The sequence below is a fragment of the Achroia grisella genome, unplaced genomic scaffold (assembly GCF_030625045.1).
Source record: "Achroia grisella isolate CSIRO2021 unplaced genomic scaffold, CSIRO_AGI_Agris_v1 utg540, whole genome shotgun sequence".
Classification (NCBI taxonomy): Eukaryota; Metazoa; Arthropoda; class Insecta; order Lepidoptera; family Pyralidae; genus Achroia; species Achroia grisella.
In genome coordinates, this window is record NW_026712925.1 from 717856 (window position 1) to 742312 (window position 24457).

At 31.5% G+C, this 24457-nt stretch overlaps 1 protein-coding gene across 1 annotated transcript; it reads left to right on the forward strand.

Annotated features, from left to right (window-relative positions):
* Window positions 1–1923: 1923 nt before the first annotated feature.
* LOC131847693 (carboxylic ester hydrolase) lies at window positions 1924–22487 on the forward strand. The gene is made up of 10 exons (XM_059197323.1): window positions 1924–2293; window positions 6937–7175; window positions 10678–10872; window positions 11456–11651; window positions 11807–11941; window positions 12975–13110; window positions 13443–13676; window positions 19928–20103; window positions 20384–20667; window positions 21061–22487. Exons 1-10 carry the CDS (start codon window positions 2165–2167, stop codon window positions 21236–21238), a joined length of 1902 nt encoding a protein of 633 aa, XP_059053306.1. The 5' UTR covers window positions 1924–2164; the 3' UTR covers window positions 21239–22487.
* Window positions 22488–24457: the final 1970 nt, after the last annotated feature.

Genomic DNA, 24457 nt, shown 5'->3' on the forward strand with positions numbered 1-24457 from the left:
TGCAGAAATTGCAAATCGTATACAACCCCATCAAGTTTAACCTTATTGATATAGGGTTTATTTTGATTATCAGACTACTCTTATATATTATATAATAATGTTGTTATGTTATTATGTTATTGTTATCATTTTACTACAATTTTTCACTTTAATTGATTCTATTTCAACTTATACTGGACGAATACTAAAATTCTATGAAAACGTCTATAGCCACCAATTGACATTGATCCCTGGCGAAAATATCTCATCTTGTACTGGGCGGAAAGTAATATTGTATGAAAACGTCGATCATTACCAATTTACGTTGACCCCTTCACATCAGTGTCGATAACTAGCAAACTTCAAATATTGCATTGAGCGGTAAACACTAGTTGCTATAATTTAGATTCTGTCTAAAATATACTCGTACATATAACTAGGAGTATAGTCGAATTTCGTATTTATTATGTTATTAACTGAGATTTTTGTATTAATTATTGTTTTAATATTTAGCGTACATCGATAGTGTAAAATCATTATTTTTATAAATAATTATTAAATAACAGGCATTTCGGTATTGGCGCCGCGGCGCCGCGCCGTGTGGGAGCGGTGCGATAAAACTCAATGTTTTGTTTCTCGATATCTAACCTATAAGGTTGCGATTTATGCTACGAAATTCATAGCTTTCTTAAATTATACTTATATATTTGTGGTTATATTATTATTACATTATTTTAGTAAATACGTATGGTATAGACAATAGTTTAAACCAAAAATTAATAACAATTTTAGTATAGTTATAAGTACTATACATTCCTAATGTATAGTTAACTCGAGAATGAGAACTCATTGGTAACAAATTGTTTTCTTGAGAATTCAATAGATAACAGTCAATTTGTTACATAATCGTTTTTACGAACTATAACGTGTCAATACGAAGTTTCAGATATTAAATAATGTATATGTTGAAAGAGAACAATTCCGTATTTGCTTAACATATGCTATTACTATCCACAAATCACAAAGCCTTAGTTTTGGCAGTCCTCTTCTCAACATAGGCTCCTTTATATTTAATAAAGGGCAGGCTTACGTTGGACTCTCCAGAGTTAAAACCTTAGATGGAGTACGTCTTAACAATTTAGATCCAAGATTAGCTCTATTGTAGAGTACAACCATCTGTGGACGTTATACCGCTCCGATTTGCCCAAAAATTCCTGATACTGAATTGGCATTACACTTGAACATTTAAAAGTTACAAGAAAATATAGAAAATAACACAAAAAAAAAGACAATTATACCCCGTAAATATACGAAAATACAGTAATTTATCAAAAATAATTTGGTATTAATTTAGTTATAAATAAGTACCTCGTATAATTTATGTACAAAAAGTAATGATACCCCTAATTGTAACTGTAGCCTAAGGTCTAACTTGGCTAGTTTTCATATACGAAATATACTGTAGCCTTCGCAAGTTCTAAACATGTTACTTGTCGGTTCCTATTTTAATATTAGTAGTAACGAAAGTAATAATTGGTATATGAAAACTGGCCAAGTTAGAACTTAGGCTACAGTATATTATCCTAAGTTATAAGAAGAAATGATATTTTATATTGTTATAAATACATTTCAGGACAGACCATTGAACTTGGCACCCATTTAGATCTCATCTCTTTTGTCGTAGAAGTCAACAATCAAGGTATATATCATAATATTAAACTCGGCTATCATTTCACATTTATGTTTTTGATGGGATCTAATATACATAACACAAGCTTTAACTAGCTTAACTTGGGTCTAGATGGCGCTGTGTAAATTGTCCTGAGATTATTATTATTATTATAGTACTATTATTTTCCTCAAAGCTAAAATAGGTATATTTATATATCAGAATGACATAGTGAATAATTTCATATACTTACTAACAAAAACTAAATAATGAAAACCAAATATATTGGGAGACGGGGCCAAAGGAGTAAATTCTTCATTAATAATCTAATATTCAGGTGCCACTGCAATCTCAACTGTCTTGTTACCTGCATATACGTAAAGTGCGATCAGTGGTGAAAATAGAAATAAAATAAATATAAACATTGTTACTCAATACAACAATTTGAATGCGATGTATTTAAACAGTGTAATCGAGTGAAGTGTTAGAAATAGTGTGGAACTTTATCATCTAAACATGCGTGTGCGATGGTGGCGGGGTGTGTTATTGTGCGCGTGCGCATTGGTTCTGCGAAGTGACGCGTTACCACCGGCCACCCTTGGAGATGTGGTCGCCAATGCTGCTACCAGCCTGAATTCTATGAAAGTGAGTGTTTATATCCTTTTTAATTTATGTAAATCTATTGATAGATAGAATATGCTTTATTTGCATTATACAGTAATTACAAATTATATTACATTCAAACATTAATCTGTATAAATATAATAAGGCCTTATTACTAGAACAATTATTTGCCCAATGAAAAGTAAGAGGGAACTATATGATTTGTTAAGTAATCAATTTGTTTAGTAGTGTCAACACCCGAGTAGGTATACAGAATAACACATAAGCAAGAACGAAGAAAAAAGAAGAAGAAGAACTCACACCCAACAACAAACTTGACGTTGTATGGAAATGAAATAACATGTTATTGTAAAATTATGCATGTTACATAACGTTGCCTTGCGCTATTATCCAGGGAAGGTATCCTAAACAGCAATATCGGGCAAGAATTATGCAACGAGCAGTGCGCTGCATTCATACGCACATTAAACGGCACATTTATTACGTAAATAAACGTTAGAGAACAAAAAGTCTTGTATGAGACGAATTTTTAGGAAGGCACGTTCACTTGGCACATACCAGATTACGTTAACGAGTAGCCTAAAATAATGTAAATAATTATTTCAATTGAAATTAGAAATAACTACTAAAATAATAAATACTAGATTAGTTAGTTAGTGTAGTAACTTACGAGTAACAGTTCGTAGTTGTAACATGTAGTTTATTATGTTTTCAATATATAATTTTAGTAATTTAATTTTACTACGAAGTCAGTTGTTTATTCCCTGGTGTCAGTCATATAAAATAAAAGTCTTTCAAATATACTCTTGTGGTTGTATTCATAAAAACACACATATATTTGAAATCTGTTGTCTCCTTGAAAATTAAATTAGATATACGTATGCCCTGCAATTTTATGTAGTAAATAGGTACATAAAATTGTCTATACAGTCTATACAGTCTTGGTACAGCTCATTCTCTTGACTTGACACTGATTATCAAATTGAGTTCTAAAGAATAGGATTAAATATATAATTCAATATCTAAACCTAATAAAACAATTGTACCGTTAGCTACTTTCAGATAGTTTTGTATACCTATATGACTCATTACATAAATTGTGACTTGTGGGTCGGAAGTAGTTACATTTCATATATTACTCTACATACACATTTATCTCTGCTGAGCAAATATTCTCAAATAAATTAAAGGATCTTCAGTACACCCATAGATAATAAATTATACTTGTCAGTTAATTACATGCCATGTCGGTCACGTAGTTAAAATCTTTGTAACACAAAAGATTACATATATTACCTATGACCTAAAACTGTTAACATATAATATTAATGTGGTGTGTAGTAGATGAATGAATAATGTTTTTTTAACGTATTTTATTTGGGTCACCGCAGGTTTAATGAATTAATATTATGATTGGGTATAGCATTAGCATGTTTGCATAACGTGCAAAAATGTTATGTTTACCGATTGTGCAACTCCTTGATTTAGATTAAAATGCTAAAAAAGTAATTATATTGAAGGTTTATTATAAACAAATATAATATATATAAAATTTATGATACATATTTTATTTTAGAAACTTTAATGAACTTATCTTAATAAAATAGTCATAAAATTTAGCATTTTAGAAACCCCATTAGACATAATTTTAGCACAAGTATTTAGGTAATGGTAAAAGTCTAATTTGAGTATCGATTTCTATCTACGTTAGTGCTGTACCATTATTTTGAAATGCAATCAAGAGTAAACCGAATATTCAATTGCAAATAATAGCGATTAGTTCATTCAATGACCTCGAAATATGAAACTAAATCTCTTGGACTTTATCTACCCTTGCTGATTTACCTACAATTGCAGTTTATGAAAACATAAAAAAGACAAACTTCAATGTCGATCAATCGAGATATTGTGAAGAAGCTAGATATATAGGCCTAAAAAAATTCATAGCGTTTTCTGTAATTTTATTTGTAGACATGTAACATTTAAAACACAGTATTAAACGTTTCTACGAAATATGTACCTACTATGTAACGAATATTTGGTTATGAGTTTTTGTCAAACGTTGTATATGTCAGAATACACTGATTTGTTCACAAATGCATTGAAGATTATCAATTAGATAGGTACCTACGTATCGTGCCAGCTCTTTATTACGTCTTAAATATTATTGATGGTTAATGAATTATTATTATACAAAAGCCGATAAACACTCAAGACTCAGGCGTATACAGAAAGCCATTACAAAATCCTTATTAATAATTTCAATATTTTAAAGTTTCCCTTTTATAGAAGGTCAACTCAACTCGTATCTATAAAGCATGCAATAAATATGAAATTAATAATTTACAACTTGAAAATTATTAGGTAGATTTAGTTGGATATACCTAAACATAGACACTCACGTAGTATGCAGTCTATGAAGAGTCACAATTTTGTTTTCGTTAGCTATTAATATCAAACATGATAACTGCCACAAACACTGAGAGTGGTATAGGTATATGAGATATATCGATATAATCATCAATCACTATTATTACAAATAATATTTTTTTTACAGAATCAGTTTATGAAGAGACAGTAGGTATATTTTTTGTGATTGTGTCTATGAGATAAAAGCATGGTAATGGATGTAAATGAAATCTTAAAAAACATGCTAATGTATTTATATACAAAGAAGCAGGTTACAAAACTTTTACACTTATTTATGAGTGCATATGGCAGCTATTGACTTTGAAACTTGAGAAATATAAGTGAACATCCTTTGTCGTCGTTGCAATCAATAGCGGTTTATGTTGTAAACTCTTTGAGAATATTGCCCAACATTCTGAATGACCTTTATCGCTGAAAGAAGGCTGATTAAATGTTCAATGAGGTCAACATTACTCATCTCACTGTTGTAAATAATGATAATTAATCGCTTAAATTATATTGAAAAATACACGTGAAATTCAAATGAATGTACCACGCGACGGTACGCTCAAAATGATGTAACGTCACTTATTTACCTGTGTACACTCGAGTCTCACATAGTTTACAAAATATCTGGAGCGTTGCCGTACTTAATGCGTTGGATAGCGTAGAGGTGACCTCAGCCCGCTGTTGTGTTGATTCCGAATTATAGAGACACCGAGATAAATTCTTACATATTTTTTTTATCCTTACGTATTTAAAATATCTGTGAATATAAATAATATCCGGTGAAGGAAAAATTGAGAACAAATGTAAATTAATCAAGAGACGTGGGTATGCTCGTCCCATGTCAATGTTGTGTCCACGATGATGTTGGCAATGCCTTTGACTTGCTGCTTTTGGTAGACTACCGATATTACACGATCTCTCTGTACGGTATCAGGCCAACTTAGTTTTGTCATTTTTTCAACATCATTGTTTCCACCTGAGAAAGCAACGGCAAACTTGTCCTTTCTTAAAAAACCCTGCACGCACGTATTAGGATTTAATTGCTCTATAGTTGAATTTATATTGCAATTTTAATGCATTTTTTTAAACAATATTTTATCAAATATTCCGTATTTAACTTCTCTGATACTGGTATATTTTTTAATGGATGATGACGGAATTGTGCACCCTCTTGCGATAACGGTTTACGCTGGAAATACTAATGGAGGATGATAAAATGTGCATGAGGCCAGTTAGTCCATCGTGGCAAATTCACCAGGAACTTAAACGATGGTTTCCAGGGGAACCGCTTGGAGGTCAACCTGACATGGTATTATTATTCCTAAACAATACTAACAATCCCTATCACCTAATAATAGTATTGATGTATAGAGTTTTAATTCCGAATTTGTTATATTAAATAATGTAGCTAGTATAATTAACAATAGGTACAGTACTTATTTAAACTGGGACAAAGACATAATATTATATCATCTGGTATCGCGTGTGGTCCCCACAATTTATTGAGTGTCACTACTTCTCGCAAATTGTATTTTAATTATTATTATTAACTGCATGCAAGTATACAATTATTGTGGTGTAGCACCGATTACCTACTTATTTTACTGATAATTTGTATACATAATTTTCATGAAGACAGTATTTTAGTTAACTTTTATTTAATTCCACTTAGCCTCAAACATCTCAAATCCTCCAGCATATTTAGACCACTATCTGCCATTTCTGGTAAAATTTTGAATCTTGACTTTAGTGCTAATATAATGGAGACAATAAACTGTTATTGAAAAAATAACATTAAAAGAATATTGAGATTTGTTTTGTTACTAAATAAATGTCGACCTATCATTCTAGCGAAAAAGATTATTTTATTTTCTTTAAAAATTCCGGTAAAGTGGATTTTTTAATATCCTGCGAAAACTTTGCATTCAAGCAATAATAATATCATAAAATGAGCCAATTAGTATCCTAAATAAAAAAAAACGTTAGTAATCGAATATTAAAAATTCATTCAAAATAGAACGATCTAAATTGACATACACAAAAAAGGTTTATTGCGTTGTATTTTAACTTAAGTAACTACTTGAAGTAAATATTCATAACAAAACCTTATATTATGTTTATTTATTATATGTAATTACTACTATTATAGTTCCTACTTAATATAGATTGCAGTAACGCGTGTACAGAGCTATTTGTTTGCTGATCGTTTGGACTAATTAATAATTTTTAATTCTATTCTTCGGTAGGTCACAGGAGCATGGCGCAGGCTTTCGAGCACCGTAAGCGAATCTGTAGGATTGAAGCATGCACTAAGACGGTTGCAGGCTGTACCAGCTCGCGCAGCCCGCCTCGTGCACGCGCTAGTGGACCGCATGCGAGTTGGTGGCGGGCCTATAGTGTCCACGCAGCTTGGAACATTAAGAGGAAGAAAACTTGTCGCTAGAACTACGGCGCAAACTTCTTACTACAGTTTTAAAGGAGTCAGGTAAATAATTCAATATCACTGTTTCCACCTGAGGAAGCAACAACAACACTTTCTTTATAAAAAAAACTGCACGCGCATAGTAGTATTTATTTGCTCTATAGTTGATTTTATGTTATGACTGGAAGTTATTTTTATCTTCCTCAAAAACAAAAAAAGACTATTGCTAGTTTACTAGCGTATAACATTTATGATCTCATTATAAGTAGTATAATGGATTTAAATTCTAATATTAGTAATTATACTAATAATGTGATATGTGTTAATTTAAACTAACACCTACGACATTGGTTAAGCCACAGGATATGGCCATTATTCATCAAAATATTCGTGGTTTCTCCAGCAAAGAATTAGAATTAAGTCTTTTCTTAGAATCTAACAATGTACGGGTGTTATGTCTGACAGAACATTGGCTTAAACAATATGAAATAATTTGTCCTTTTGAACATTACAGTATAGCTAGTTTTTTTGCTAGGAACAATGCTACTCATGGCGGTTCAATTATGTTTTTAAAAAATGATGTAGAATTTAAAAACCTTCAAGACATTGTAAATATTTCCATTGAGCAAACAATTGAACTATCATGCATAGAATTAGTTACTTGTATAATAATTTGTGTTTATCGTCCGCCATTGGCTTATTTTGATTCTTTTGAACTGGCTATGGAGGAAGCATTGAGACGAGTCGCGCGGAGGAAGAAAACATTATTTGTATATGGCGATTTTATTGTTGATTTATTATCGGGATGCTCAATAAGGCTAAGATTGATTAACTTATTTAAATCATTTGATTTGCACAATCTTTTTTTAGAACCCACTAGGGTTGCAGGAAATTCTGCCACTTGTATAGATAATGTTTTCTGTAATTGTGAAGTAAAGGTGAAAATGAATTTCGACTGTCTTGGCTCTGATCATTATGGACAAAAAGTTATAATTGAAAATAAGAGGTCCAAAGGGACTCAAACAATTACACGAAGACAAATAACACAAAAGAATTTGGCACGTTTTAAAAATACAATTGAACATAAAATATGTAGTCTCGTAATACCTCAATATGACCCGGACATTGTATGTGAACATATTTTTAATTTAATTGAGCAAGAAGCTAGCAATGTATTTAAAACAAAAACATTTTCAACTAATGTAAAATCAAAGTTTTGTGACTGGGCCACGTGTGGTATTTATAAATCTAGGGCTAATCTTTACGAACTTTACGAAAAACAAAGCTATATATCCGATCCCCTATTTCATGAATATGTAAAATCTTATTCGAAAATATTTAAAAGGGTTTGTCAGACAGCTAAGTCTCTCTATTTGGGTAAAATAATAACTCAAACTAAAGATAAAATAAAAGCCACCTGGAAAGTAATAAATAGCGAAACTGGAAAAGTTAATGTTCAAAATAGCAAAATAGCTTTATATATTAATAACAAATTGGTAAATTTGGAATCTTATTTTACTAATATTCCATTAATTACGACATAGGCTCTAAAATCTTCCCCGTCTGCTGCTGAAACTTTACTAACAGACAATGTTAGCAAGTCATCAGCTGTATTTAACTTTAGACATACAACATCAGTAGAAATAATGAAAATATTTAAACAGCTATAAAAAAACAGAGGATCTATGGGGTATATCTGTTGAAATACTGGATAGTATAATGGAAATTATTGCGCCGTCTCTTGCTTTTATTTTTAATAAATGTACAGATGATAGTAAATTTCCTAATATAATGAAAATTAGTAAAATCATACCACTTTTTAAATCTGGAGTCAGGACTGACCCAATAAATTATAGACCTATATCCCTACTCCCAGCGCTCAGTAAAATCTTTGAAAAAATAATTCTTAAGCAACTTGTTAGTTATTTCAATTTAAATCATTTAATTCACCATAGTCAATTCGGTTTTTCCAAAGGTCGTTCAACTACAGACGCAGATGCAGAGTTGCTCAGACACGTATTTGCTGCATGTGAAAATAAAATAGATGCGATAGGTGTTTTTTGTGACCTTTCTAAGGCTTTTGATTGCGTTGATCAAAACTTGCTTTTTATGGCGTCAAAGACAACGCTTTAAATTTAATAAAATCTTATCTATCTGATATAATACAGAAAGTAAAGGTTAGCAGCGCTACGTCTGACGGGTCACTTGTGCAAATGGGTGTACCTCAAGGATCTATTCTCGGTCCATTTTTATTCATAGTATACATAAATGATCTCCCATATGCCATGCAGGATAGATGCGGGATAGTGTTATTTGCAGATGATACTTCATTGATTTCTAAAGTTAATGACTGACTGACTGAGAATGACTAATAATTATGACGGTGTAAATAGTGCTTTGCGGCGTCTTTTGCACTGGTTTACAACTAACAATCCTATGTTAAACGCTAAAAAAAACAAAATGTGTTAATTTTTCTCTGTCTAAAAGTTTTAATACTAATTGCAACATAAAATTAAATGACGAATCTCTCGAATTTATAGAATCTACTGTCTTTCTAGGAATCACATTAGATAATAAAATACAATGGGATGCACAAATTCAGTCTTGCAGCGAAACTGAGTTCAGCAGCTTTTGTCGTGCGTAAGGTTAGACAGTACACTGATACTGATACTGCTAGATTGGTCTATTTCAGTTATTTTCATAGTTTACTCTCTTAAGGAATTTTATTATGGGGAAAAGCGGCAGATATTAAAAATATATTCATATTACAAAAACGTGCCATTCGAGCGATCTACTGTATGAAGAGTCGTGACTCATTAAGAGAGAAATTCAAAGAGGCAAATATTCTCACCGTTGCTTCTCAATTTATATATTCAAATATCCTATATGTTCATAATATTAATACTAGATTTAAAGACAAACTTGCTGTCCCCAAGTATCGTTTAGAAAAAGTCAATAGGTCTTTTATGGGAATAGGTATAAAATTTTACAATAAGATACCAAAGGATAAATATATAGATATTATATTCCTATTGGAATTACCCTTACATAAATTCAAAATCATATTTACTGAGCAAGGCCTATTACTCACTAAACGATTACTTGAATGACGAGCGTGCATGGCAATAGTTTTCGTGTTCGGGATTTTCATTTAATGTTAGACATAGACACCTATGCATTGTAAATAAACTGGACTTTAAAAAAAAAGTTATTTAATTGAGTTTCTTGCCAGTTCTTCTCAATTGGATCTATATACCGAACTGAACGGTAGGGAAAAAATTATAATGTAAAAACTTGTCGCTCATAAACGGCTAAAATGTCCTACATGAATAAATGATTTTTGAATTTGAATTTGAATTTAATTTTAATAATATATAAGTAGTTCTGGATTTAACTTCGCTGTTACTGGTATATTTTTCTTTAATGGATGATAACGGAATTGTGCACCCCCTTCCAATAACGGTTTATGCTGGAGATACTTACGCTGGAATACTGATCAAATTCGTCTACATACCTATTACAATTATGGTAATAACACTTTGTTATATCAGTATATTTTCATCAGGTACGCGCAACCACCACGCGGTTCCCTTCGATTCCGGCCACCTGTTCCTCTGGAGCCGTGGTCAGGTGTCCGAGACGCATTAGAGGAAGGCGCTGTGTGCCCCCACAGGTTCATGCTCTTCGACACCTACAAAGGCGACGAAGATTGTCTATTCCTTAATGTATACACACCAGCCTTACCTGATAAGCTAACAGGGTGAGATAATTGTTTATTTTAACACTCCGTTTATTGATTTATAATATTTATTCATGCTGTGGCGTCGGATGTATATATTTCTGACACATTACCTAGCTAACTATAATAAATAGTGACGGAAATACGGAGTTTGGGATTTTCCTAAGAACAAAACTCAGTCTGATTCATCAACATGACTATACTTAGATAACATTTAATGTTATTGCCACGTAACATCATGCTGCTCTAATAATATATTGTAGAAAAAATATTCAAAATATTATGAAATTAGTAGCCGAGTTTGAATAGTCCTGATTACGTTATTTACCTACATACAGGTACTATTATATATCTAAGCAAAGCTAACACTAATTAACTGACAAAAATGATAAAGGGTATAAAAAGTAAATAATTGATATTTCAACAGTTGATAATTGTTTTGTGGGTATGATACAAACGTATTGGTCTTGGTGTATCGTATGTATATATTTCAAAAAAATTGAAGTATATCCATCAGTTGTCTAATACCTATAACATAAGCTTAGTTTGGGACTACATGCCGCTGTGTGGATTCTCTTGAGTTATTATTATTATATATTTTCAGATACAATCCAAAGTTGGCTGTTATGGTATGGATACATGGAGGTGCTTTTGCTGTGGGCTCTGGCAATGCATTCCTGTACGGGCCCGATCACCTTGTGGGGGCTGGTGTGGTGCTCGTTACACTCAACTACAGGCTGGGAGCACTCGGGTTCTTAAGTCTTGAAACCGAGGAGGTACCTGGCAATATGGGTCTTAAGGTAATATAATGATGATCATTGTGATACTCCTTATCTATATAGTTATTTTTTGAATTTATAATATTTCTCTAAAATATTTTGGCATAGTGATTTTATCTAATAAAACTAGCTATATACACATACATTTATTCTATTTTTTTGTTTTTGTCGTCCAGGATCAAGTGATGGCTATGAAATGGGTGCGAGATAACATTGAAAATTTCGGTGGTGACCCGAATCGAGTTACCATTTTCGGAGAGTCCGCCGGAGCGGCATCAGTACATCTACATATGCTTTCTAATTCGTCACAGGTAAATAACATAATATACTTACTTTTATGTAATGTCTAAAAACTGACTTGACTGGCTTTTTATAAGATAGGTACGTTGACGTGTACCTATATATTTTGATATCATTATTCATGTAACTTTCATTAAAGAAATTAGTGATACGTACTCTGAAACATCAAAATCTCAATATTTATGGATTGTTGTGACTCTTTTATATTACTTTCATTGCAACGCCACTAATTTTTCTGCAGCAGTTTTGATGTTAGATATCGCCGCCGCGCTGTAAAGAGTTCAGTACGACAAATGTACTTTTTAACTAAATTCAAGTATTAATATTAAGGTTTTTGCACAAATATATTATCATATTATAATTGCCTATATAAATAAATAACACATCATATTAGGTATACAATGCTATTCCAAGTAAGAGTAAACAACTTAAGTGCAAGTCAAACTCGCATACCAAGGAATCAGAACAAACAATTTAAACAAGTTTTATTCTCTTTATATGATAATTATTTACTAAACGTGACATAACTCATTTACACACAACCATATAATACTAGTATTTGCTAGAAATAAATACCAGACAAAGATTTTATGAGGTTTGATTTTAAAGATAATTGCGACTGTGACTTTTTTTAGTTACGTAGTGCCATTTGTTCTATAAAATACAACAGCATACCAAGCATATAAAAAAATGAATAATTAATACGCCAAATAATGTACAAATCTGTTTTCATATGATATATCCATTTAATTCAATTATTTTACAATTTCGACTACCAAAATTTGGAATAATTCCAATGTCCAATGCCCATGTTTAAAATACTTCAAAAGTTGCGTTAGTAGTTTCTTAAGTATTATGCTGCGAAAAGTAGTCGGACGGCTCGGACAGACGAATTCGTACGACATTCGATTTCCATGTCACATTTTCATTCCAGGTTTTTTGTTTGCAAAAACCTTCTTCTTCTTTTCTTTTTATATTTATAACATTAGGTGGTAACGTGTATCGACAGTATACTAATAAAAGACCAATATTTATGTGCATCAGGGTCTCTTCCATGGCGCCATTGCACAAAGTGGTTTGGCATTGTCTCCTTGGGCATTGGCGAAGGACCCTCAAGCTCGCGCATTCGAACTTGGACGAGAGTTGGGCATAGACACAAACAACACAGCTGAATTGCTTGGTGAGAATATATTTTTTTTATCCATACACTTCTTAAAGTAGGTATATATTTAATAAGGAGAAAATCGCAAACATAAATGAAACTAAACAACTTATCCCAAAAGTTCACTGAAAATAGAAAATAATTTTCAACCCTCCAGGAAACATAGAATATGTAACAAATCCGTTGTCAGAGTCGGTCTTTAACAAAGTAGTTATAGCAGTATTTAATTTTTATAAATGATTAGCTCTTTGTATATTCAAAGATGTACTTGATAATGATGTTACTATTTAATAATTGTATGCATAGATCTTTATCTTCATTTCTATATATTCTATAATTACTTATTATAGGTTACCTCCGAGCGACGCCAAGTGAACTTATAATAAAAGCTGGAGCTCGACTTACCGGTGCCATAGGGAAAAATGCGGACTTGCAGAGTACGGTGGCGTTACCTTTCCTTCCCGTGGTGGAACCTGACGTGCCTGATGCATTTCTTACAACATATCCGAAACAAAGCCTCCCAGGAGTTGATGTTCCGCTGCTCACAGGCTACAATGCACAAGAAGGAATCATATTGTTTAGACGTGAGTTTTCATTTCATAAGTCAAATATAATCATATAACTTGATAAATATATATGGAAATAATTTCGATTTAATTAATTGAACTTACGCAGGGTTATTTTTTTTAATCCAATTGGAATAAATCTAATATACGTTTAAGTCATTGAATTGAGTTCAAGTGAGATAGTGACAATGGTGTTGTAAAACGAACAGGTAAATATAGGTATTTATAATCTACTAAAAGTGCACTTATTTTTAACATTAGTAGAACGTCGTGTACATTGCTATTTGGGTGCGGCTTAGTGATTTTCCAGTGACCCGGCCACCTGCAGCAAAAATGGACGGAAATCCCTAGAAAGATTTCACAAACGGGCGGAACTCGGCGCTACTGCGGACGCGAACTCTGTGACGGTGACAGTCCTGAGTCCTTGGCATAAATACTTAGTTGAACATACAGTTCAAATACTAGGTACTTTATCTCAATTTGCATAACGTCTGCTAATATGGGCCTTATTTGATAACATAAACTTGACGTTTTATGTGGAATAAACTATTCATAAGGAGCAAGGCCTTGTACCCTCGTCGCTAATTCATAACAATATCAGAATATGGCATTGTGCATATGTAAATATACGTAACTAAGTTCATTACTATCGCTAAATATTGTAATAGGTACTCTACATATATCTAGTTTCTTTTATGAAACTGAAACAGCCAAGTTAACGAGCTACGTGATGGAAAGTAGCTACAGTCACCTATATACAGTCTGAATCAAATAGTCTCATCATTACGTCACATGTCCGCGCATTGTTTTTTATGAGGTCAAATTGCATACAAATGGATACTTAAATAATCGGGTAAGGAGACATGACGATATTTTCTTAACCTGTAATTTCACTACGATATCTCATCATTTAAACCGGAACACAGATCAAAGCAAGATGCTGGAAATCGAGGTACCCATGCAGACGTTGTTAACTTATATAGCCATTTCATTGTCGTTATTGGTACTTCTATTATAATTACTAGAAGTACAACTTAAGTTGATAGATTAATTACCCGATCATTACTGATTATTTAAGACAAGTCTGGTAAAGGCTGCTGGACCTACACACATCATCATCGTTCTCATTATTACAATATTATAAAAAGTAACTTCTTTTTGTACACAAGGTACAAGGTATAGTCGTATTTCAATTCTAAGTAAAACCAATGTCACTACAAATGTCAATAGAGGAGTGCTATTGACGTCACAATGCAAAACATGACGTTCATGGCTGTAGCACCTACCCACACATAAGAGCGACTTCCAATCCAGTGTACCACTTACTTATTAGTAGGTATATTGAAGACTTGAAGATTAATAAGTAAAGTACTCAGACTTTTATAGTCACTTTCAAATAAAATCAAATCAAAATATCTCTATTCATGTTGGTCTATTACAGACTTTTTATGATATATCAAATCTATTGTCAATTCGGAGTGTTTTCCAGCTAAAAAGAACTGACAAGAAACTGAGCACTTATTCTTTTCAACTGAGCTTGTACATGATTACAAAAAAACAGATTTATGTTTAAATTAAATCAGGGAGAATGTAGTGAGCACCAGTATATGCTATTGCATTATTAAATAAATGATTCATTAGTAGTAAACCGAATCGCTGCCATGGTATGTCTATACAGAAGTATCGAAATGTAAAATTCAGCAATTAGCGCTTGACATGATGATACTTAAGTATGAGAATAATACATATTTTCTCTATTATTCTCATGATACAAATCTGTATACAAAGTCAGTTTCGTAGTGGTCATGCATGAACCAAGAAATCACGCGACGTCAACATTCCTTTCCGACGCGACGCGACGTAACAGCTTAGATAACTGTTGTGGAACTGAAATTGCACTATACGTTTGTAATAATAGGGCATTTACGGATGTCTCCGTCCATGACACAGCCATTAGGTTGGACTCGGTAATAAAATGCGTAATCTGACCGTTTCACGTCCACAGTACATGTTAAAATATTAAGTAATTTATGGTTGTGTTGTGTGAATCACAAGTGTACAATTACTCAATCGCCGATTTTCGATCTCTAAAGTTCAAATGTTTGTCAAAAGTCAACCTTTGATAAGATTTTTTACGAAATTCTTAATCAATCCGCCCATTACTTAAAATTGTCTTGTTTAATTGAATACACGAACATTAAAGCCTGCTTACAAACAAAAGAATAGCATTGCGTAAAAATGCCTTCAAATGGCCAATCCTATAATTATTTTAAATACAATAACATATTTTAAAATTGTGAATGAAAAAGAAAGAAATTTTCTTTTGTTAAAGAGACAAGAATAGTTGTAAAATGTTGGGTATGTTTTACAAATATTAAAATTAATTATATCAAAAGATTCTTTGTATAATTTCAATATTTGTCTATCCATCTATAACTCGAGTCGATGGGATACAGAATGTAGAACATTTTTAATAAATATTTTTGTGATATAAATTATTGCACAAATATTTGTTACAGAACATTAAAGGAATATCATTACCGGAACGTTCTATTGATGTCATACTACGAACGCTACTTCATCTGCTAAGCGTAACAAGTATAGGCAAAATTTCTCATGACTAACGCTAAAACGTATGTACTTATATGATATTATGATGACACAGCTAAAGTTCATAACAATTGGTAACATCATAATGCATTATTATACAACATATTGAATTGAATAATATAAAAGGTATTATTAGTTATTTCTAATATACGAATTGTTTACCAACAATTTTAATATACAAGTTACATCAGCATCGTTAACCAATATAACTGACTATATGATATTCGCTACAGACAGACGACGGGTGTGTGATCACAACCGGACTAGTGAGCCATACTGTGAAGTTGATGCCCCATTTACATAATAGTAACATATGAGATTATGTCATGTTTGTGCTACTTTCTAGTATTTGGCACTTTACCTTTTCTGTCTCAATGTTAGATTCCATAACTTATGTAACTATTAGTTTAATATTTTATTTAACCTTAGGCGAGGGCAAACAGTTCATTAAACCATGACATTATTAAATATGTTACTATATTTACAAGGTCGTCTTGAGCATAGCAAACATAATCGCAATACTAACTGTCAATGAATTTTATTAGTTGAAAGTACCTAAATAGTAATGTGCAGTGAGATGAAGAGAGGTATACCTAATGAGGTAGACGGCACAATTTGATACCACAAAATACAAATTAAGATTATTTTCAAATAATTATTTATTTATTTTTCTATTGGAGTGATGATGGAGGATCACAAAATGACATTAGAATAGAATAGAATAGAAAATAATTTATTCAAATAAACTTACATTGAAGCACTTTTGAATAGTCATTACTTTTTTTAATCTACCGCTCATTCGGAAAGCTGTCTCATCACAAGAAGAACGACAAAGAACTTGCGTGTTGCTCTTTTAAATAATTTTATTATTTCTTTACATTTTTAAGTTTAAGTGTGTGAATACGAACCACCAATTAGCACTAATTCAATTAAATACTCAAATAGAAAAAATATTGCATATATAACCAACTGGTTAAACAATTAATAAGAGGAAATCAGTCATAGTGATTAGAGCAGACCAGTCCCTACAAGCAGCACCCGTTCACGAGTATGACGGAAGAACCACCCATCACTGCGCTCGACCATATTTTAGTGAGCTCAATGACCCGGCCCACCACGTCGCCACAAGTCTGGACATTTTAGTGAGCATGACTACTCAAAACACCAGACCACGTCAAACCTACTTACAATTGCCATCTGATAGTTATAGTATTCACATTTTACATAAGAATGCATGCGACAATCAATACAAATAACCGCTACGCTTTCATATTTCTAAAATAATTAAATCAAGAAAGCAATGAGAAAATAAACTATAACGTTGTATGCTAATAAACTAATTATTTACTTGATATGTTGTCATCTATGTATTCGTCTATCCTGTAATAGACTTTCTTACACAAAAATTGTTTAATATAAAATTTGAATTGCCTCTCTGTCAGATTTAGTGCAGATTCTGGCAGTTTATTATAAAATCTTACGCAATTACCGTAGAATGAATTACTGATTTTGTGCAGACGGCATTTAGGTAAAATTAGCTTATTTTTATTGCGTAAGTTTCTACTTGTATAAACTTAGAGAGTTTTTTTAAACTCTCTAAGTTCTTCCGTGTATACATGATATTCTCATAAATGTATTGTGAAGTAACGGTGAGGATATTTGATTCTTTAAAGCACTGACGTAATGACTATCTTGAACCCATACCATAAATAGAACGTATGGCTCTCTTTTGTAAAATAAATATATGATTTATATCGGCTGTTTTACCCCACAGCAGTATGCCATATGACATTATGCTATGGAAATAACTAAAATATACAAGTTTAGCCGTCGCCACGTCTGTTAATTGCCTAATTCTTCTAATTGCATATGCAGCAGAACTGAGTCTACTGGCTAATTTTGGAATATGGGTCCCCCATTGTTATTTCGAGTCCACTGTTATACCTAAAAAAACTGTATCATTAACAAAATTTACTATTTCGTCATTAAGCAATAACTGTGTATTTATTAGTCTTACATTAGGAAGTGTAATTTTTATACAGTTTGTTTTGCTGGAATTTAATACTAGGTTATTACATGTAAACCAATTTAATATTGCAGACATAGCACAATTTACATCGTCTAATTGATTACTTTGACGTCCAATTTTAAGCACTAACGAAGTATCATCCGCAAACAGCACTATATCTGCAATTTTCTCTACCATAAAGGGAGAAAAAAGAGAAAGGGGCCTAAGATTGACCCTTGTCGAACGCCCATCTTAATATTAGCTCCCTTAGATTTTACACCGTAAATATTTACAGTTTGAACCCTGTCCTCTAAATAAGTTCTCATTAATTTTAGATCATTATCTCATAATGTTCGAGCTTGTACAAAAGCGTTTTATGATCCACGCAATCAAATGCCTTTGATAGGTCACAAAAAACTCCGAGTGCATCCTGTGACTTCTCCCATGATTCGAAAATATGTGTTATTAGCGCTACACCTGCGTCAGTGGGAACTTGCCGGCGGTGAAACTATATAGCTGACTGTGAAGCAGTCCGTTAACCCTGAAGTGTTGTAACATTTGATTTAACATTATCTTTTCAAACACCTTACTTAAGAACTGGCAAAATAGATATAGGTCTATAGTTCCCTGCCTCAAATTTATCCCCTGATTTAAATAGTGGGATTAATATGCTAAATTTCATTAATTGTGGAAAAACGCCATTATCAATACATTTATTAAAAATAGTGGCTAGATATGGAGCAACAATGAAAGAACTAACTACTTTTACAACATGCCCCAAAGGTCTTCCGTATTTTTTAAATTTAGCTGTTGGAATATTTTTATGATATGAAAGGGGCTAATATGTGAAAATTTAAATCTTAAAGAACAACAACCGATATTAGTCTCTAGTAATGTTTTTGCTCGAGATGGAGATGAGTCCAGAGAAATTGTAATGTCAATCGGAATATTAGCAAAAAAATCTTCAAAAATATTATATCTTTTGTTGTTGTTATTAATTTATTATCATAATTTCATGTAAATTGATTACAGGCTATTTTAGATCTTCCAGTTTCTTTATTTATAATGCTCCAGATGGTTTTAATTTTGTCAGAAGACTGCTTAATTTGTTTATTAATATAATTAGATTTAGCTTTTTTAAAAATTTTAGAATAATTTTTCATATAAGTGGTGAATTTGTCATCAAATCGATATTTTTTTGATCGTATAAATCAAACAAAATATTTTTACTTTTAAGTATTCCTACTGTTGCCCATTCCGTGAATTTAGATTTAACATGAACTTCTTTTTTCTTGAAAAATTGTTAATATTCTACTGATAAAATATTGATTAGCTTGGTGTAAAGATAATCAGGATTATTACTAGATTGTAACAGCAAATCCAATTTATTTTTAATCGCGCTTTTGTATTTATTAATATTGTAAACATTTATTTGTCTTTTTGATTTTTTATTATTGTTGACTTTATTGATTTGACTGCTAAACTTAACAACTTGATTTTGTACCCTAGGTAAAAATATCATAACAAAGCGCTTTATCTAAAGCGTAAATTTTTACGTAATAAAAGTAACACTATTATCTCACAGATAATCCTAACTTTTGACAAAAGTTAAAAAAAAGTTAAAATATTTTCAAATCAATGAAATTTTCAGGGCTGCAACGAGATCCGAAGCTGTTAAGTGAGTTGGACCGCGAATTTGAGCGCGTGGTTCCACCAGAGCTCAGTTCCCATGATGAGAAGACTGTCAAGAAGATAGCTGACGTTATCAGGGCTACTTACTTCCAGCAGCGGCCTGTTGATATGCGTAATATAAACAGCCTTATTGATGTTAGTAGTGCCAACAAATTTTTTATGTATATAAACTTCAAAAATACATCTTAAATTAAAAATATTCTAATATCACCTAGATATACACCCTATGTCGTAAGGTCTCTATAAAATTTAAAAAAAAAAGTGGAATTATACAATAATTCTAAATAATATAATTAAAGATAAAAACTAAAAACTTTTAGTTAATTAACTAAACTGTAATCAAGATTAATATATATTTGTACCATTATTTTATATTGTTTCATAATACATTCAAATGAATAATTTAATTTTACAGCTTTTCACAGACATAATGTTCCTTCGTCCTATATTAGAAACTATACGACTACAGGCTGAAACAAATAGAACTAGTCCCACGTATGTATATCGATTTGATTTCGACGGAGCGCTTGGACTCTTCAAACGAATGTTAGGCATAACTCACCCTGGTGCCTGTCATGGAGACGAAATGGGATATCTGTTTTACTTCTCAAGGTTGAACTACCGACTCGATGAAGATTCTCCAGAGTTGGCTGTTTCCAAGCGAATGGTTCAGCTGTGGACTAATTTTGCTAAGACCGGGTAAGTGACAATTTTTTGATACACGGTACGTAAACAAATAAGTTTTTTAATACGCTGATAACGATATAGAGATACATCGAGTATTCACCCGTATGATATTTGTGTACTGTAGTATAGCATATTCCACAATTTACATTTATTTCTAATATTAACTGTTAGTATTAAACAATATAAATTAATATCTGTTATACTTATGTGCATTCTATTTAAAACAGATTAAACCACGTTTTTATCGTACTTTGCATAGTAGATACAATATCTTGATATGCCAATCAAAATAAATTGTTAAGTAACATATTATCACTCTTTGGTAATATATTAGTCTTCTAAAAGACTATGAGTACACTTGCAGTATTTGAGAGACTTGTTTCCCTTAAATTAATTTTGTTTTAGGAACCCTACACCGCCGGTAGACTACGAATCTGTGGTGGACTTCAAATGGCTTCCTGTGAATGATACATCCCACGTTAATTACCTCAATATTAATAGAAATTTCACTTTAGAGAAAGACCCAGAATCTACAAGAGTACGTTTTTGGAACTGGCTCTATGAAAATTACGCAAAGCCGTGAAAATAACAGATCACTGGAATTGGTTAATGACTTATGAATGTCGGTGATGAACAAGTATAGTGTATTTAGTGGAAAATAAGTGAACACGTTTGTGCTATATCTAATTGTGTGAAAAGTATAAACTGGATCTCAGTTCATAGCCGCATTATAAAGTTCCAAGTGTGTACCCATTAGTACCTAGATAATAATGTTTAATTCGCAAAGATACCAGAACTATGGTACAAAATTATATAGTTTATGTGAATGTCAGACTATGGACTGACTTTTACTGATCCCATTTTTATTAGCATTATACTTATTTAAAAACTGCTAATAGTAGCTAAGGGCCAAACCGATTATTTTCATGCACCGTCCCGTATACAGCCCGCACACTTATGTAACATAGTGCGAATGACAGTCAACATTTTACTGTAAATAAACTGTAATAGGTTTGTACTAAGTGTTTAAAGAGAATTTTGAAGATAATATCTATAAAGTCAATTGTCTCAATTGACATTTATCCCAAAAATATTTTTATTCATGTTTTATGTAGTGTACGTACGTTTTAGTAATATTTACACTACCAGTATAATGCTCAGAATATACGACGACCCTATCTGTATATCTATTAGTAATGTATCAACTCACTATAATAGATAAGAGCTAAGCCAAATACATGCAATACGAAAAGTAATTTAAAGTAAGTACTTTCCTATAGATTATTCAACGAATATAAAAAAAGGATTTTATTTCAACTTTATTATATTTCGTATTTAATCATTCTTTTTTAAATGAAAATTGTCTTCGTTAATAACGAAACGAACGAAATAAGTTTTTTTGTAAGAAAAGTAACCTATCAAAACATAAGTAAAATATTTTTACCTACGTATCAAAAAGTAAAATACTAAATGTGTATGCATCTGCTTATCTACTACATAAGAAGTATTAGCTATACTATTGTACTATTATGCTATAGGTATAAGATTATAAAACTACTTTTCTTGTAAAACTCAAACTCGGATTCGCAAATTTTGAATTTGCGAAGATAAGAAATTCTGTTTATTTTCTCGCAATATTTTAAGATTTTTGTTATGTAAAAAATCTTGAATAAGTATACAAATTAAGAATGTACACGAATCTATTCTGGAATTAATTAGATATCTATTTATAGCCAAATAAAATATGTATATAAATTCAATAGATAAGCATGTAGATACTTTGTAAATTATATAAAAGTACATACATATACCTAATACTGTTTAGAATATTTACAATACTAGTTTAAATAAAGATTAATGTCTATACTTGTTACAAATTAAAGTAGATACCATTAAAGAGCTGAATAAGGGCAAAAATTAATACTGTTGTTTTTAGTCTATCTACACTTACCTACCTTATATAATAAGTAAGTATCAACTCAGGCCAAGATACTAGACCTACACTTTTTTAACAATTTCCGAAATTAAATTCATAGTTGTTTTTGTATGATTTTTATGCAATATTGTGGTGAAAACTGAATGAATTTGAGAGATTTACTCTCCAGTTTGTTTATCATATGCGTGACAAACGTATGGGTATAGATATGGGTTTTGTTGTTTAATAAAACATACTTCACAGTCCCTAATTCGGTACTTACTAGATATGTCTGATCTTTATCGTAAGTAGGTTATACTAAATCGGTATTAGTCCCTAGACACAATATCAAATAGTTTTTATCAAAGTCATATTGCCTCAAAATAAACTATTGTTCTAATGGGTTTATGGTCATAAAACTAGTTTCCAGTTCCGGCAATCATTCTTAATAAAATTAGAAAATAGGTAAAGAAGTAGGTACCGAAGAATATGTGTATATCAAAACAAAACTTTGTTGGTTTATAAACCTACATTAATGCAAAAAATATATAATTTTCAAGTTTAAATGACTATTATAACCTTATATCTACAATAGTAGGTAAAGTGTATATAAATAGAGCTTCAAATGAGTATATATATTTATTTATACATTTTATATTATTTGATATACCTAAGTATATGCACTTTTCAGAGCGATGTCAGGTACATTATATAGGCATAGGTAAGTAGATATATAATGTAAACAGTTTCATATAAAAGCAAGATAGTTGTTTTATCCACACACCATTATTTTATTCCATAAAATTAGCTTGATATAGTTTTTGTGTTATTATTTCTAACATTTACAATATATTAAATAAAAAATGCAAACTTCATTACAAAAAAGTTATGTGAAAAAATATCGGTAAGTAGATAGTTAGATAGCTATATGTAAGATATGATCTCTGTGAAAAGAGTTCAATTAAAATCTTTTTTAAATAGTATTACTACGTTTCATACTGAGTTGCTCCTAATTCTGACTGAACAAGACGACCTACATATATTAGTACAGAATATTTTAATGCTAAGTGACAGGCAGCGGACATCGGCCGTCTCTAGGATTATTTGGTTTGTTATCGATGTTTTCCCTCACAAGAGTCATTCTTTTTTATAAAAACAGTATTTAAAATTTGTGTTGTCGATAAGATTCATATTTAAGTCTTTTGAGATCTACAGGTACGTCCGGGTACTACCTAAAGAACTAGTCCCTGTCGCATCGCCTATTTTTTTACTACCCAGATTTTATACAAACGGCGCGGCGTCGCTCTCATCTACCCAATAATTTTGAAAATTGATACAATAACAATACTTATATTTAAAATACAATTAGTACCATTTACAACAATCATTACAGATACCACTGTTGTAGCAAAGTGTACGAAAGCATTTTGGACGTTGTCGGCAACACACCCCTTGTAAAATTGAATAAAATACCAATAAAACACGGCCTGGAGTGTGAAATTTGTGAGTATAGTTAATAAGTAGATACTCATCATCATTACCATCATCGTGTCAGTGCTGGTTTTCTCCATATGAAAATATATATCTTTTATATAAAAGATTTAAGACACTTAATATAAGGGCTAAATTAAGAGTTTATATCAATAGTGGCGAGGTAGCCTGTCACATATTAATTATATTGAGTTTTCTAGTAGGTATTGGTGGTGTAGGTAGACACCTATTTTTATTTCATTTTGAGACCACTATATCCTTGTGATCAAACGAAGCCGTGATTTTTGTTTTTTTAACATTTCTAAGTATTTAGCAATAGTATCTAATATATAATTAATTGTTATATATATAGTCTACCAAATGTATAGATATAATACATAACACGAGTGTCGTCTT

Bases quoted from the DNA above. Each gene is read 5' to 3' on its own strand.
- LOC131847693 (XM_059197323.1), top strand. From the start codon at position 2,165: ATGCGTGTGCGATGGTGGCGGGGTGTGTTATTGTGCGCGTGCGCATTG. The intron at 2,294-6,936 runs GTGAGTGTTTAT...ATTCTTCGGTAG, and splicing joins CCAGCCTGAATTCTATGAAA to GTCACAGGAGCATGGCGCAG. The intron at 20,104-20,383 runs GTTAGTAGTGCC...TTAATTTTACAG, and splicing joins ATATAAACAGCCTTATTGAT to CTTTTCACAGACATAATGTT.